Genomic DNA, 15906 nt, shown 5'->3' on the forward strand with positions numbered 1-15906 from the left:
CCCTCATTTTTTTTCTCTGCTTTTTTCCTTAATCTTCCTCTTGGCCTCCTCTTCTGATCATTCTACTCTTTTTCTCCCTTGCAAACAGTGTACTTTCCAAACTGTCCAAAGTAACTTCTCAGCTACAAGCAATGGGAAGCATCACTTGATAACTAGCTTTACAAGGGTATCCAGCTGCACACCATGTGGTTTCAATATCCAGCAGCATATGGATGTTGGGTTTGGGGGCTGGGGGAGGTTTCTTGAGGTGGGAATTTGAAGTAAAATATATTCTGTTTAAAAGTGTATTGATTGCCATGTATATGCATTTAGAATCGCCAGCCACTTATGAATCAAATCAGCAACGTTTCAAACGTGAACTTGACTCTGAGGCCTGGAGTACCCACACAGGTAAGGGGCAGACAGGCTGTCAGCTTTCACTATATCCACTTAACCTGTCTCATCATTTCTTCCTCCTTGATATCCCATGTAAAGTAACTTAGAAGGCCATACATAGATCTAGATCCACACGATGGAGGTCATGCCATTTGCTTATTGGTCTAGTCTGTTGCCTTTGTGGTTCCCTCCACATGACTGCCATTTTTATTGCCACGTACAGTCAGTTACCATTATTCACACTGCGTATTCAGTACTGGGTTTCCCGGATGGCTCAGTGAGTAAAGAACCTGCCTGCAATGCAGGAGACCACAGGGGATGCGGGTTCAGTCCCTGAGTCAGTAAGATCCCCTGGAGGAGGAAATGGCAAGCCACTCCAGTATTCGTGCCTGGAGAATCACATGGACTAAGGAGCCTGGGCTACAATCCACAGGGTCACGAAGAGTTGGACACAACTGAGCAAGCGAATCAGTTGGACTGACTAAGCAAGGAAGCAAAGTTACTGCCAACACTGAATTGGCAAATAATGAACCATTGCTTCTAGGAGAAATAAAGTGTTTGGTTTCTTTGAGCCTCTGGTCACATTTTCATCAGTCAGTCCATGTGTGTTTCTGTTTAAGGACACCTTTTGTAATATATATTGTTGATTCATTAACATCAAACTCAAAGCCGACAGCACCATAACTCACTCCTGAATGAAGCTCATCGAACTCACACAGTTTCCCCCACAAGGCACATCAGCCTCCTGGACTTGTTTAGGACACTAGATAGCCCTTCAGCACTAGTCTCAGGAACCATTTTAAACAGCAGAGTCACTGATGGAAAGCACAGCAGTGTGAAAAACGTGGAACTAAGTAGTCCACAAGAAGGACACTTGTCTGCAGTGTGAAAGCTGAAACAAGAACTGATGTCACCTCGTTTCAGCCGTGGGTAGGAATGTGCATGTTGGGCTTCTCACATTTTTTGCTGTTCCACACATATCCATAAATGACAATGGTGCTGTGAGTATTGGTTCTGGGGTGACAAGTACATGTTAGCGGGTAGGCCAGCTCGCCAGTACGGAATCCACGAATAATGAAGTCGGCTGTGTACGGCCAAGACCCATAACCAGCCTGTCCCCCTCACTGACAGCAAGCACAATACCCCTTCCCTCATCCATCCTTCCCACCCACCCTCCATCTGTCACCCTCCTCTCCCTACGCAACTCCCTTTCTTCCTGCCTCTGTTCAGCCTTTTCTCAAGTGCTTCAAAGCCACCTTTCAGCAAAGTGACTTGATGTCCCTTTAGACTTGAATGTCCCTTAATGAGCCTCTAAACTGCCATCTTCAGGGTTTCTGCACAGAGTCTTCTTACAGACAGGACTGATGTTACCTTGGGGTCCCGTAGTTAATGGTGTCCTCTCACAGTGAGTCTCCACTTAATTGATAGTAACACTGAACTTACCACATCAGTCATTGCAAGGGTTCCAAATCCTCACTGTGTGTATAGAACTCAGGGCTCACATTCTCCACCGCCAGTTGTTCAACTCTAAAATGTTCTCTCTTTATTTTCCAAATAGTGTTGCACGAGCCTGTACCCTCTGTTATCCTGTTTCTAACATGCGATTTCTTTTTCGATCTGTGCCCATCCCCACGTCTTCCTCCGTGTATTGCCCGCCCCCATTCCAGGCACCTATTAACGCCCAGATGCTGGCCCAGAGACAGAGGGAAATCCTGAACCAACATCTTCGACAAAGACAGATGCATCATCAGCAGCAGCAGGTTCAGCAGCGAACTCTGATGATGCGAGGGCAGGGGCTGAACATGACGCCCAGCGTGGTGGCTCCCAGTGGCGTGCCGGCAACTATGAGCAACCCCCGGATCCCCCAGGCAAATGCGCAGCAGTTTCCATTCCCTCCAAACTACGGTATGGAACCTAGACCCCCACCACCTTTCACCACTCCTTTCTTCCCAGGGTCCCCCCACTGTCTGGGGTCACAGCTTTTTGTGCGGATCCCAGATGAACCTGGCTAACCAGGGGATGCTAGGAAACCCGCAAGGGCAGCGGGGGCTCATCCGAGTCCCCAGGTCCAGTGCCGTATCTTCCCATCTCTCAGCTCAGCCACTACCCTGTCTCTGAGCACAGGTCTTACTTTAAGACTAACCGGACTAGGTGGGTGTGCATAGAGTGCCAGTCGTGTGCATGAGCACATACGCATGTCTGTGTTTACGTCCATGTCTGTAAACACAGGTGCATGTGCATATACCTGTACTTTAAAACTTCTGAGTCTGCTTAGCCAAACTGATAGATACAAAATGTTGAAAGACATATATCCTTTTAAGTGTTACCTTCCATGACTTTAGAAAAATAAAGGCTTCCCTGATGGCTCAGTTGGCAAAGAATCTGCCTGCAATACAGGAGGACCCAGCTTTGATGCCAGGGTGGGGAAGATCCCCTGGAGAAGGGAATGGCTACCCACTCCAGTATTCTTGCCTGGGAAATCTCATGGACAGAGGAGCCTGGCAGGCTGCAATCCACGGGTTCACAGAGAGTTGGACACAACTAAGCGACTAACACTTCCACTTTCAATATTATACCAAATCTTTAATGAATTGATAAATCTTCAGAAGTGCCTTACAGAAACCACAGTGGACTAGATCTTCATTTTCTTTGTATTGATTTGTTGTTTAAAGTCAATCTTAAGAAACAAGCATGCTGTGTCATAAACAGTAATATTTGTGTGCATGTCATATTCGGTTAATAGTTGAATTATTGATAAAAGTTAAGTGCTTACATCAAGATTAACATTCAAAGTGACTCTCCCCATCTCCCACCAGAGTTCTCTAAAAACAACCACCCAGTCTTTGTGGTGCTTGAACCTCACATCGCCTATTTCTTTAACGACACAGAAGGATAATGTGCAGCTTTTTCCTGTGTGATCTTAAGTTTTCCTTTCATAGCTTATTAGTCATTAAATATGCATGTTTTACAAATCTTCTAGGCAAAAATGGGCTTAATGTCATCCCTGAAATTTTCTGAAAAGCTGCCTCCTTTGTTTCCCAACTCTTCCTCTTTCTTTTTTGACGATTTAAGAAAGTCTGCTCAAAGTTCTTTCTTTACTTTTAATGTTAACACCATTTGCCTCTAAACTGAACAAGCTTACCTGGAGTTTGTTTTTCTTATTCTTGTTAATCTTGTACAGTGCAAAAGTATCCCAGATACTTGTATAGTGTACAAGTAATTTTATATAGTGTACAAGTAACCTCATGTAGTGTACAAGTAATCTTGTATACTGTAAAAGTATCCTTTATGAATACACAGCAAGCTAATCATGAATGCACTTACTTTTTTAAATTTTGTATTTTTTAGCCATACTATGTGACTTGTAGAATCCCAGTTCTCGGACTGGGGATCAAACCCAGGCCCTTAACATTAAAAGTGAAGACTCCTAACTCTGGAATGCCAGAGAATTCTCATGGTCACTTATTTTTAAAAACGTAGCTATCTCATCATACAATAACTTAATTTAATAAAAAAGTATTCAAGTGTGTTGACTTTTTATAGAGAGCCAAACTTTAATCCAATTTAATCCAATTGTGGTAACACATAAACATTGAAAGACTGTTTCCAGTCAAAGAGAAATATATACATTTGACCCATTCTTGATTTGCAAGGAATATGGGCAAGAATGGTATTTTCTTTATCTTTAGTCTTGATGGTTAATATGTCTCCTGGGCACGCCTCTAATTACCATAGAGAACCAAGGTATGAAGAGTTTTTCTTCATGCATTTTATCCCAACTTGGAATCTTTTTTCAATGTGTATAACTTACCAGCACAGGACAGGGTATTTTATTTGAAGGATAATTGCTATACAATATTGTTTTGATTTCTGCCATACCTCAACAGGAATTAGCCATAGATGTACATATGTCCCCTCCCTCTTGAACCTCACTCATGAAAGTAATTTTCTTTGTGTATTTGATTTGAATGTTCTCTTTTGTCCCCTGCCTCGATGATAAAACTAACAGTCTCCTTGGGATTTCTGTTCTGTCTTTTAAGGAATAAGTCAGCAGCCTGACCCCGGCTTCACTGGGGCCACCGCACCCCAGAGCCCGCTGATATCACCCCGGCTGGCGCACACCCAGAGCCCCATGCTGCAGCAGTCCCAGGCAAACCCAGCCTACCAGGCCTCCTCAGACATGAACGGGTGGGCGCAGGGGAGCATGGGCGCAAACAGGTATGCCGCGTGTCTGTGTCTTTTTGACAGAAACAACCACTGGGCAATCTTTCTATAGCCCACCTGTCTGTCTTCTGGATAGTTCTTCTTTGTTCAAGCAAACAATACCAAGTAAACCTCTCAGTAATAAGCCAATCTGCTTTTCCTAGGGTAGAAGGTACCAGAATTTACCAAACCCTAGCTTAATATTTTTGCCTTGGGAGTAAAAGGAACCCCCCCACACCCTCACCAAGAAGGTAGCACCCGCAATGTATGAGAGCAAGTGCTGTGGAAGGCAGTGGCCTGGAAACCACCCTCTTATCGTGTGTACATATTCAGTTGCTTCAGTCATGTCCAGCTCTTTGCAACACTAGAGCACAGCAGGCCTCTCTGTCCATGGGATTCTCCAGGCAGGAATACTGGAGTGGGTTGCCATGCCCTCCTCCAGGGGATCTTCCCAACCCAGGGATTGAACCCACATCTCTTATGTCTCCTGCATTGGCAGGCACGTTCTTTACCACTAGTGCCACCTGGGAAGCCCACTCCTCTATCAGTGCAGATAATAAAAGCAAACAGAAACCTTGTCTGGTGCAGACATGACAGTACAAAGTGTCCCTCCAGACTTTGTCCACCACCCCAACATGGTGATGTTGGGGACGGGTGAGAACACAGAGACCCCTGCAGCTTGGCTGAGCCCTTCCCCTGCTGTCTCTGATCTCACCATCTCCTGGCCATCGCTCCCATGGCCCACTCCCCAGGTTCTCTCAGCCTAGATTTATTCATCCTGCCTCCCTGTTTGCCCAAGGGCTCTAACATTTTAATTTTTCACTGTGTTTCTTTCTAGCATGTTCTCGCAACAGTCCCCTCCACACTTCGCACAGCAGGCGAACACCAGCATGTACAATAACAATATGAACATCAATGTATCCATGGCGACCAACACAGGTGGGATGAGCACCATGAACCAGATGACCGGACAGATCAGCATGACCTCAGTGACCTCCGTGCCTACGTCAGGGCTGTCCTCCATGGGTCCTGAGCAGGTGAGTACCCCAAGGAGAAACCACCCTCAGTTTCCTGATTGCAACTTTTGGTCTGTTTCTGCATTAAAGGTGTCTTTCCATGTGCTTAACATCTGCCATCAACTCCCACATTTATTCTGAAGAGTGTTTATCACCTTACCATCACTAGTGTTAGTGCAATTAACAGAAATACTTGTTGATGATGAAATAAACACAGAAGGATCCCTGACAGCTCAAAGATCTTTTAAAATATTTCTTAACTTTCTTGTCTTCTAAATTTTTCTCTTATTTGAAGGATTTTGCAGTATCAAAAATGAATCTCAAAAATGGAGTGATGAAATGTGCTTCCTTAAATAGTTATATTTGGGGATTTTCAAGAACTGATGTTTTTTTCTCCTAAACATAAAATCAGAGGAAGGGAGCTCCCTGGCAGTCCAGTGGTTAGGACTCTGCTTTCACTGCTGAGGGTGCAGGTTCAGTCCCTGGTCAGGGAACTAAAATTCCACAAGTTGTGCAGCATGGCCAAAGAAGGATGGGGGTGGGAGAGGATCGTTGGTCTAATTTCACTCAAAAAAGTAAACATGTAAAGACATAAGATATAATGGTCATCTGAGTTAAATTCACCCATTCCAGGCCACTTTAGTTCACTGATTCCTAAAATGCCGATGTTCACTCTTGCCATCTCCTGTTTAACCACTTACAATTTGCCTTGATTCATGGATGGACCTAACATTCCAGGTTCAGTTCAGTTTTCAGTTCAGTCGCTCAGTTGTGTCCGACTCTTTGCGACCTCATGAACCACAGCACACCAGGCCTCCCTGTCCATCACCAACTCCCAGAGTCCACCCAAACCCATGTCCATTGAGTCGGTGATGCCATCCAACCATCTCATCCTCTATCGTCCCCTTCTCCTCCTGCCCTCAATCTTTCCCATCATCAGGGTCCTTTCAAATAAGTCAGCTCTTTGCATCAGGTGGCCAAAGTATTGGAGTTTCAGCTTCAACATCAGTCTTTCCAATGAACACCCAGGACTGATCTCCTTTCGGATGGACTGGTTGGATCTCCTTGCGGTCCAAGGGACTCTCAAGAGTCTTCTCCAACACCACAGTTCAAAAGCATCAATTCTTCGGCACTCAGCTTTCTTTATAGTCCAACTCTCACATCTATACCTAACCACTGGAAAAACCATAGCCTTGACTAGACGGACCTTTGTTGACAAAGTAATGTCTCTGCTTTTTAATATGCTGTCTAGATTGGTCATAACATTCCAGGTTCCTAGGCAATATTGCTCTTCCTTGGAAGAAATGGAGTAGCCATCATAATCAACGAAAGAGTCTAAAATGCCGTACTTGGATGCAGTCTCAAAAACGACAGAATGATTGATCTCGGTTCATTTCCAAGTCTAACCATTCAGTATCACAGTAATCCAAGTCTATGCCCCGACCAGTAATGCTGAAGAAGCTGAAGTTGAACGGTTCTATGAAGATCTACAAGACCTTCTAGAACTCACACCCAAAAAAGATGTCCTCTTCATTATAGGGGACTGGAATGCGATAGTAGGAAGTCAAGAGCTACCTGAATTAACAGGCAAATTTGGCCTTGGAGTACAAAATGAAGCAGGTCAAAGGCTAACAGAGTTTTGCCAAGAGAACGCAATGGTCATACAAACACCCTTTTCCAACAACACAAGAGAAGACTCTACACATGGACATCACCAGATGGTCAACACCGAAATCAGATTGATTATATTCTTTGCAGCCAAAGATGGAGAAGCTTTATACAGTCAGCAAAAACAAGACCAGGAGCTGACTATGGCTCAGATTATGAACTCCTTATTGCCAAATTCAGACTGAAATTGAAGAAAGTAGGGGAAACCACTAGACCTTTCAGCTATGACCTAAATCAAATCCCTTACAATTATACAGTGGAAATGACAAATGGATTCAAGGGATTAGATCTGATAGACAGAGTGCCTGAAAAACTATGGACGGAGGAACATTGTACAAGAGACAGTGATCAAGACCATCCTCAAGAAAAAGAAATGCAAGGCAAAAATGGTTGTCTGATGAGGCCTTACAAATAGCTGAGAAAAGAAGAAAAGCTAAAGGCAAAGGAAAAAAGGAAAGATATAATGTTTGAAAGCAGAGTTCCAAAAAATAGCAAGGAAAGATAAGAAAGCCTTCGTCAGCGATCAATGCAAAGAAATAGAAGAAAACAATAGAATAGGAAAGACTAGAGATCTCAAGAAAATTAGAGATACCAAGGGAACATTTCATGCAAAGACGAGCACAATAAAGGACAGAAATGGTATGGACCTAACAGAAGCAGAAGATACTAAGAAGAGATGGCAAGAATACACAGAAGAACTAAACAAAAAAGATCTTCATGACCCAGATAACCACGATGGTGTGATCACTCACCTAGAGCCAGACATCCTGGAATGTGAAGTCAAGTGCACCTTAGGGATCATCACTGCGAACAAAGCTAGTGGAGGTGATGGAATTCCAGCTGAGCTATTTCAAATCCTACAAGATGATGCTGTGCAAGTGCTGCACTCAATATGCCAGCAAATTTGGAAAACTCAGCAGTGGCCACAGGACTGGAAAAGGTCAGTTTTCATTCCAATCTCAAAGAAAGGCAATGCCAAAGGATGTTCAAACTACCGCACAATTGCACTCATCTCACATGCTAGCAAAGTAATGCTCAAAATTCTCCAAGCTAGGCTTCAACAGTACCTGAACCGTGAACTTCCAGATGTTCAAGCTGGATTTAGAAAAGTCAGAGGAACCAGAGATCAAATTGCCAACGTCCACTGGATCATCGAAAAAGCAAGAGGTTTCCAGAAAAACATCTACTACTGCTTTATTGAGTACGCCAAAGCCTTTGACTGTGTGGATCACGACAAACTGTGGAAAATTGTTAAAGAGATGGGAGTAACAAACCACCTGACCTGCCTTCAGAGAAATCTGTATGCAGGTCAAGAAGCAACAGAACTGGACATGGCACAACAGACTGGTTCCAAATGAGAAAAGGAGTACATCAAAGCTGTATATTGTCACCCTGCTTATTTAACTTATATGCAGAGTACATCATTCAAAATGCCAGGCTGGATGAAACACAAGCTGGAATCAAGATTGCTAGGAAAAATATCAATAACCTCGGATACTCAGAAGACACCACCCTATGGCAGAAAGTGAAGAAGAACTAAGGAGCCTCTTGATGAAAGTGAAAGAGGATAGTGAAAAAGTTGGCTTAAAGCTCAACATTCAGAAAACTAAGATCATGGCATCTGGTCCCATCACTTCATGGCAAATAGATGGGGAAACAGTGGAAACAGTGACAGACTTTATTCTTTTTGGGCTCCAAAATCACTGCAGATGGTGACTGCAGCCATGAAATTAAAAGACGCTTTCTCCTTGGAAGAAAAGCTATGACCAACCTAGACTGCATATTAAAAAGCAGAGATTACTTTACCAACAAAGGTCCATCTAGTCAAAGCTATGGTTTTTCCAGTAGTCATGTATGGATGTGAGAGTTGGACGATAAAGAAAGCTGAGTGCCAAACAATTGATGCTCTTGAACCGTGGTGTTGGAGAAGACTTGAGAGTCCCTTGGAGTACAGGGAGATCCAGCCAGTCAATACTAAAGGAAATCAGTCCTGAATATTCATTGGAAGGACTGATGCTGAAGCTGAAACTCCAATACTTTGGCCACCTGATGCAAAGAACTGACTCACTGGAAAATACCCTAATGCTGGGAAAGATTGAAGGCAGGAGGAGAAGTGGACAACAGAGGATGAGATGGTTGGATAGCATCACCGACACAATGAACATGAGTTTGAGTAAACTCCGGGAGTTGGTGATGGACAGGGAAGCCTGGTGTGCTGCAGTCCATGGTGTTGCAAAGAGTTGGACAAGACTGAGCGACTGAACTGAACTGAAAGACATAAGAATGTTTCTAGTATTATTATCTGTGTTGAATTTCTATATAGAATCCAAATAAAAATTAATTGTGAAGGCAGCCAGTGTATTTATAGGGGCTTCTCAGGTGACACTGGTGGTAAAGAACCCACCTGCCAGTGCAGGAGACCTGAGAGATGTGGGTTTGATCCCTGGGTCGAGAAAATCCTCTAGGGAAGGAAATGGCAACCGACTCTAGTATTCTTGCCTGGAGAATCCCATGGACAGAGGATCCTGTCGGGCTGCAGTCCAGGGGGTCGCAGAGAGTCGGACATGACTGCGAGTCTGAGCGCAGCATTTTCACGTTCCTGCACACTCCCCCCAGAACTTGCATGTGGGCACCTGCAGAAGGGAAGCAGCCTTCTGTCTGTCGCCCCTTCTCCTGGTCGTTCTGCCCCCAGAAACAAAGCAGAAGGGTGGGGGGTGGCTGCTCCCCAGTAGGCGGACGGATGTCTCTCCAGATAAAGCCACGTCCTGTCCTGTCGCCCTCAGGTGAATGACCCTGCTCTGAGGGGAGGCGGCCTTTTCCCTAGCCAGCTGCCTGGAATGGACATGATTAAGCAGGAGGGAGACGCATCACGGGTAAGAAACAGCAGAGAAACAAACCCGTGGCTGTGAATATTCCATAGACTAGAATTGGCGCAGACACGTTATCTGCCAGTAGACTGAGGGGAGTTGTGTAATATGGTCTTCTCCGGCAGTCCAGTGGCTAAGACTCTGCCCTTCCAATGCCGGTCCCACATGCTATGCAATGCAGCCAAAAAACGAAGGAAAAAAATCTAATTTTATTGGATATACAATGATGTTTGTGTGAGTAAGTTTTTATTTAAGCTCATTTTAATTGAGCTGATGGTGGCATATGATTTAAAAACACTCATTTTGCTCCAGAATGGAATGATTATAGCAAAGCAAAAAATGAAATAGCAAAGAATTAGTCATGTTAGCACAAACTTTGATTTCTGTTTCTGAATTGTAATGTTTGATTTTCAGAAGGATGAACAGGAACTAGCTTCTGATTGTTCTCTCTCTCTTAATTAAGTCTAAGTTTATTCTAAGGGGAAGGCTACTGCAGGTCAGATGGGGCAGGGCATTCAGAAGATCTAGGGGTGAACCTCCCTGGTGGTTCAGTGGCTAAGACTCCACTCTCCCTTAATTAAGCCTAAGTTTATTCTAAGTGTTCTAGATTTCATTTTAGTTAAGCAACAATCTTAAAATCGTTATCTATATTATTTCTTTATCATCTTAAACACCTTTTCTAAGAAGAGTGATATTACTGTGTCCAACTAAATCTTGAAACAGTAGAACAGTTAGTACTGAGAACCCACCTGAGTTGGGAGCCTGGTGGCAGGCCTATTAACAAGAGTGAGGGGGCCTCTTAAGGTGGAAAACGTTGTCCCTAGCAGTAGATAACTCTATTTTCAAGTTCTCTCTTAAGTGAGAAAATGTAGAATTGATGTTGAATTTCCTACAAAACAAAAAAAAAGTGGATGCAACCTTTATGATTGGCGTTATTTAAAATGGCCAAGTAGCCTGATGTTTTCATGCTGGGCCTCATGATGGTTTTACCAAAAATTCTGAGCCATCACAACTTTCTCTTTATCTTCCCGCAGAAATACTGCTGACACTGAAGGTAGCTGGTTGCTTCTTTCTTCAGCTGACTGGGCTCACTTGCTCAAGACATTACCAATCTGGAGAGCTGCGTCTCTTCGTTTCAACCCAACCGACCTGCCATCCAGCCCTGCCAGAGCAAGATGGGCTGACGGGCCGAGTCCCTCGGCTCCTCCTCCTGGAGGAGCCGCCTGTCATGTTGACAGATGGCCTGCAGCTCACGTCCGGACAGTTGTCAGTCTGTTCACTGCATTCACCTTAGTGCAACTTAGATCTCTCCTGCAGAGTAAATGTTGACAGGCAGACTTCACACCCGTGTCAGATTGAATGTATCTAAATGTATGTATTTAAGGAAAACAACCCATGCTCTTGTTCTCTTCCTGTCTGGCTCCAGACACTGGTCTCTTGCTTTGTTTTCCCTGGCTAACCAGTCCAGTCCAAAAGATTAAGATTTCATCTGGGGGAAAGTAAAGATTAAAAAAAAAAAAAAATCAAACTAAAGATGTTTTAAGCTAAGCCTGCCTCTGGGATAAGCAGGACAGACACCACGGACCGTGCCGTGTGTACAGACATGCCCAAGAAGTGAAGACCAAGACATCGTAGTTGTATCTTTGTAGAAAGTTCTCAAGATGGTGTTGGAAAGCATTTCCAGTTCCTGAACAGATGAAAAAGAGCCTGTGGGAGGGCTGTTAACATTAACAAGTCCTTCTTCCTCTTTTTTTTTAAATTTTTTGATTCAGACCAAACTAGTTTGCCCAAATCATGAATCAAAAAGAAATTGATTTCCAAATTCAATTTGCTTTAGATCCATCAGAAGCTTGAATCAGCGCCTTTTCTTCCATCTGATCCTTCCCTTCCCCCTCTGCCTTCCCCATTCTCCCCACTCTCCTTTTTTTTTTTTTCAATAAAAGCAACAGAAACCAGGTAAGCCCTTTATTATTTCCTTCCATGTTTTGCCAGCCACTTACCAACCGCTAACTCTGAAATTCCAGAAAAAAAATGCATCTACTGGAAGGAGAGGAGCAAAGTTAGGACTCGAAACCCATCAGACTGTGGACACCTGCCTGGGAAGTGTGTTCATTCTGTTCCCCAGCGACACTGGCCCCCCACACGGGAGAAGACCATAGTGTGCTTAAAATCGACAGTTCACCTCCGCCATGTGTTTCTTATTTCGTTTTTTTGTTAGCAGTGCTGACTTAATAAGCCGAAGTTTTGTAAGGTACATAAAATCCAGTTTATATGTAAACAAGCAATAATTTAAGTTGAGGACTTAAGTGTTTTAATTGTGTAATTTTTGTGAGGTATACATATTGTGGAATCGAATCCAAAATGAGGTACTTCAGTGTTACAATTAGATATCTTCATAGCGGTGTCTCCTGAAAGTGTTTTGTAAAGGCTCTCAAGGCCTCGATTAGCCCTAATTTGTAGACTTAAGACTTTTTATTTTCTAAATCTTGTGATTCTGCTCATAAGTCATTTATCTAATCTATCTGATATGCAGCCGCTGTAGAAACCAATTCTTGATTTTTATATGTTTATATTCTTTCTTAATGAACCTTAGGAAGACTACGTGTTAATAAGCAGGCCACTTTTCTGGTTGTTTTTCTTGCCCACTCTGGTAGGGGAATAATCTTTTCTTAATTGGCATCAGTTTCAGACAACTATAATACCAAGAAACTGGTGACCTTTTTTGAGCTATTTCTCCCCAACTCCTAAGACACCTACTTTCTTACCTAAATTTCAGAATGATGTCTTTTTGATGTCTAAAAAGCAAAGCATTTTATATCTTGTTAGCCAGGCCTTTTAGGAACAGAGAAGTCTTTTTTTCCTTGAAATTTGATTGATTGTGGCAGGGTGAAAAATATACCAACTACCCCTACTTATATGTATATCTCTCTATATATGGACAGATATTACGGAAGTATAGAAAGAGATATAGCCCAAAGATAAATGTTTAAGTAGACAGTCTGAAAGCGTGGCTCCATGCTAAAGAAATGTCCTGGGAAATCTGCATTTCGCTACTTCTTTTTTCCACTTAGGGGGGGTCTCACTACAGGAAGGTGGCCCAGGAACAGCACTTCTTGGGGGCCACCAGTTCATAGTCTCCCCCTCAAAAGGCTCTGCTTTTCTCAACCAAACCATTGGGTCGCCCAACTGTGGAGAAACACAGGCAGACATCGGCCTGAGCTCAGTGTCCTCACTGGCACCATGAGGCTTACGTCACACTTGGTGTCACGTGACCGGTTTCCAGTTGATGTTTAGAAATATATGAATTAGAATGACTTGAACTTCACACAGCACAGAAGAGAAAATGGAGTTTAAGCTGGATTTGTTTGTTTTGAGTTGGAAGTCCCTTTCCACTAGAAAACTGTCCAAAAATCCATGTGTACCTTTTCTTGTTTAACCCTCTTCTACTGTCAGTCCCAGTTCAGACAGATCTGATCTGCAAACCCGCCACTCCGGTCATTGGGAATAATTCATAATCATTGCCATTTTGAAGGAAGAGAGATGATCAGTTCTCTTACGGCTTAGATCAGGTCATGGGTTTTTTTACATCTAATTAAGAAAAGTCAGTGAAGGAATCTGATCACATTGATCGTGATAGAAGCAAAGGCCAAACCAGTCCCTCCATGATCAGTATTTCTCATGGTGTACACAATAAACTTGTTAGACCGAGTACTCGGTTTTCGTTTAATAGAACAAATAATCAGTGTTTTACTTATATTACTAAATGTGAAAAACACATAATGTGAAAAGTATACATACATTAACTTGGTTGTGAAGCTCATCTACGTGTTCATTGTAACGTGGTAAGTTGAAAAAGTGAAGTGAGCTGTTTTCCTGCAATGACTTCGTTGGACTCAAAAGATGAAGATGCCCCCTCCCACGTGTATCTCTTATGGCCTGTAACCATTGAAAGCAATGTTTTTGCAGTTTATATAATGCAGTTTTTAATCTGTGTTTAAAAACGGAGTTCCTATGGGCTTAACACATGAAATGGGTGGCACAGATCCCCTTGCAGAACCCAAAGATACACAATCAATTTTGAAATGCAACTTAAGCCATTAATTGTTGGTGTGAATTTAAAATTTTCTAGTATTTGTATGGTAGTATGCTGCCTCCGAGCAAAGCATTCTCTGCACAAAAGAAAATTACTGTAGTGGCTTCAATTTTAATTAGAATTTTCTCCCTGGTGTTTCTTTATAGACTAAAATGAAACCTTTTAAGTTTCTTACTACAGGTAAAAGCTATGTGCAAGAACCTCAAAATGCTAAAATCTAGCATAATGCCTTAGATCTGTTTTTAAGTCTTGTATATTCCTACATAGCTGTCTGATGTATTATATTTGTATAGTGAACTGTGTACAATTTTTTGAATAAGTGCATCATCACTTAACCTTTATGTTGTTGAACGGTGATGATGATACATTTCTTCAAACATTTAACTGTCTTTTTTTTTTTCTTATGCCATTTGTGGTTTTATTTGTACAGTTCCTCATGAAGTTGCATCTGAGATGTGTGTATATGAAAAGATTATACAAGGGTAAAATTAAGCAATATATTAACTATGGTTCTTCAGGAGAAAGCTTACAGTGTTTCAGGTTGTGATTTATTTTCAAAATGGAGTTGACTCCAAACATCACTTTGTTCACCTGCATTGATGTTTGTATTTCTAGTGTGAGCAGTTTATGCAAAAGGTAGATATATTCAAGAGAAATTTTAAATACATTTATGCAAGTTAATATTGCTTTGCTGATGCTATTTGCTTATTTGATGTTAAATAATGCTATTGTAAATAAAGAATTCTGTTGTTATTGCATCATTTAATAAATTTTAATGCCTTCGGGTTTTACATGGCTTTGAAGATTTTCTTGAGTTTATATTGTATCCTCATTCACAACTGCAGTTAAATGTAAAATTACCTGACTTGCCATTTAATAATTTCTTAGATTTATACAGTAGTTGGCACTGTTCTCAGCACGTTAACATTTATTATCTCAATGTCCCATTTTCTAGATTTTCAGTCTGAAGCCAAGAGGGGTGTGTCTTGCTTAAGATTATCTGACAACTTAATGGCAAATAGAGATGGAATCTAAATGAATCCTAAATGATGCTATCACCTCTCATTCCCGTTTCTCAAAAGACATTTATGAGAATAATGTGGGCTTCTTACTGGCTTATTAAGGTTATACTTTACACATCTTATCATGATGGTTTTAATAGATTGGCTTATTAATAGTCAATAAGCAATGCAAGTACAATACTTAAAACCCAGGTCATAAACTACATGAAATAGTAAATCTGGAATTGTATTTTTTTAAATATACCAAAACCGAAATGAATGATGAGAAAAATCTATGCTATTCACCATATTAGCAAAGTAAAAGAAGAATTTTAAAAACATGATTAACTTAACACACTGTTGGATAAATTTGCATAGAATAAATTTCAGCCCCCATACATGAGGAAATCTCAAGGCAAAGTAAAGCCACTCGGCAAAGTGAATGTCCTAAAGTTGTTTAAAGTTATTTGATACAATCCCAGTGTGACTTCATGGTGAAATACTAAAAGAATTGAAATCAGAACAAAAAAGTAGCCCACTACCCATGCTAAGAAATTAGGTTGTCAGGACTTCCCTGGTGGTCCAGTGGCTAAGACTCTGAGCTCCCAATGCAGAAAGCCCAGGTGTGATCCCTGGCAGGGAACTAGATTCCACATGCCTTAACTAAAGATCTTGCATGCCAT

The 15906-nt window shown here is 42.1% G+C and overlaps 1 protein-coding gene across 34 annotated transcripts in view; it reads left to right on the forward strand.

Annotated features, from left to right (window-relative positions):
• Positions 1-15013, forward strand: part of NCOA2 (nuclear receptor coactivator 2) — a 428580-nt gene extending 413567 nt beyond the window's left edge. For 24 of the 34 annotated variants that reach the window (XM_081501778.1, XM_081501783.1, XM_081501779.1 and 21 more), the window contains 6 exons: positions 313-390; positions 2043-2280; positions 4416-4593; positions 5417-5615; positions 10046-10135; positions 11164-11652. In XM_081501778.1, the coding sequence (XP_081357904.1) occupies positions 313-390; positions 2043-2280; positions 4416-4593; positions 5417-5615; positions 10046-10135; positions 11164-11175 (795 nt within the window). In that variant the 3' untranslated portion in view covers positions 11176-11652. Of the gene's footprint in view, positions 1-312; positions 391-2042; positions 2281-4415; positions 4594-5416; positions 5616-10045; positions 10136-11163; positions 11653-12121 lie in introns of those variants that run through there. The other 10 variants (XM_081501791.1, XM_081501789.1, XM_081501797.1 and 7 more) reach the window with 4 other exon arrangements.
• Positions 15014-15906: the final 893 nt, after the last annotated feature.

Source organism: Giraffa tippelskirchi, chromosome 6 (assembly GCF_054371585.1).
Source record: "Giraffa tippelskirchi isolate mGirTip1 chromosome 6, T2T-mGirTip1v1.2.pri, whole genome shotgun sequence".
NCBI classification, from domain to species: domain Eukaryota; kingdom Metazoa; phylum Chordata; class Mammalia; order Artiodactyla; family Giraffidae; genus Giraffa; species Giraffa tippelskirchi.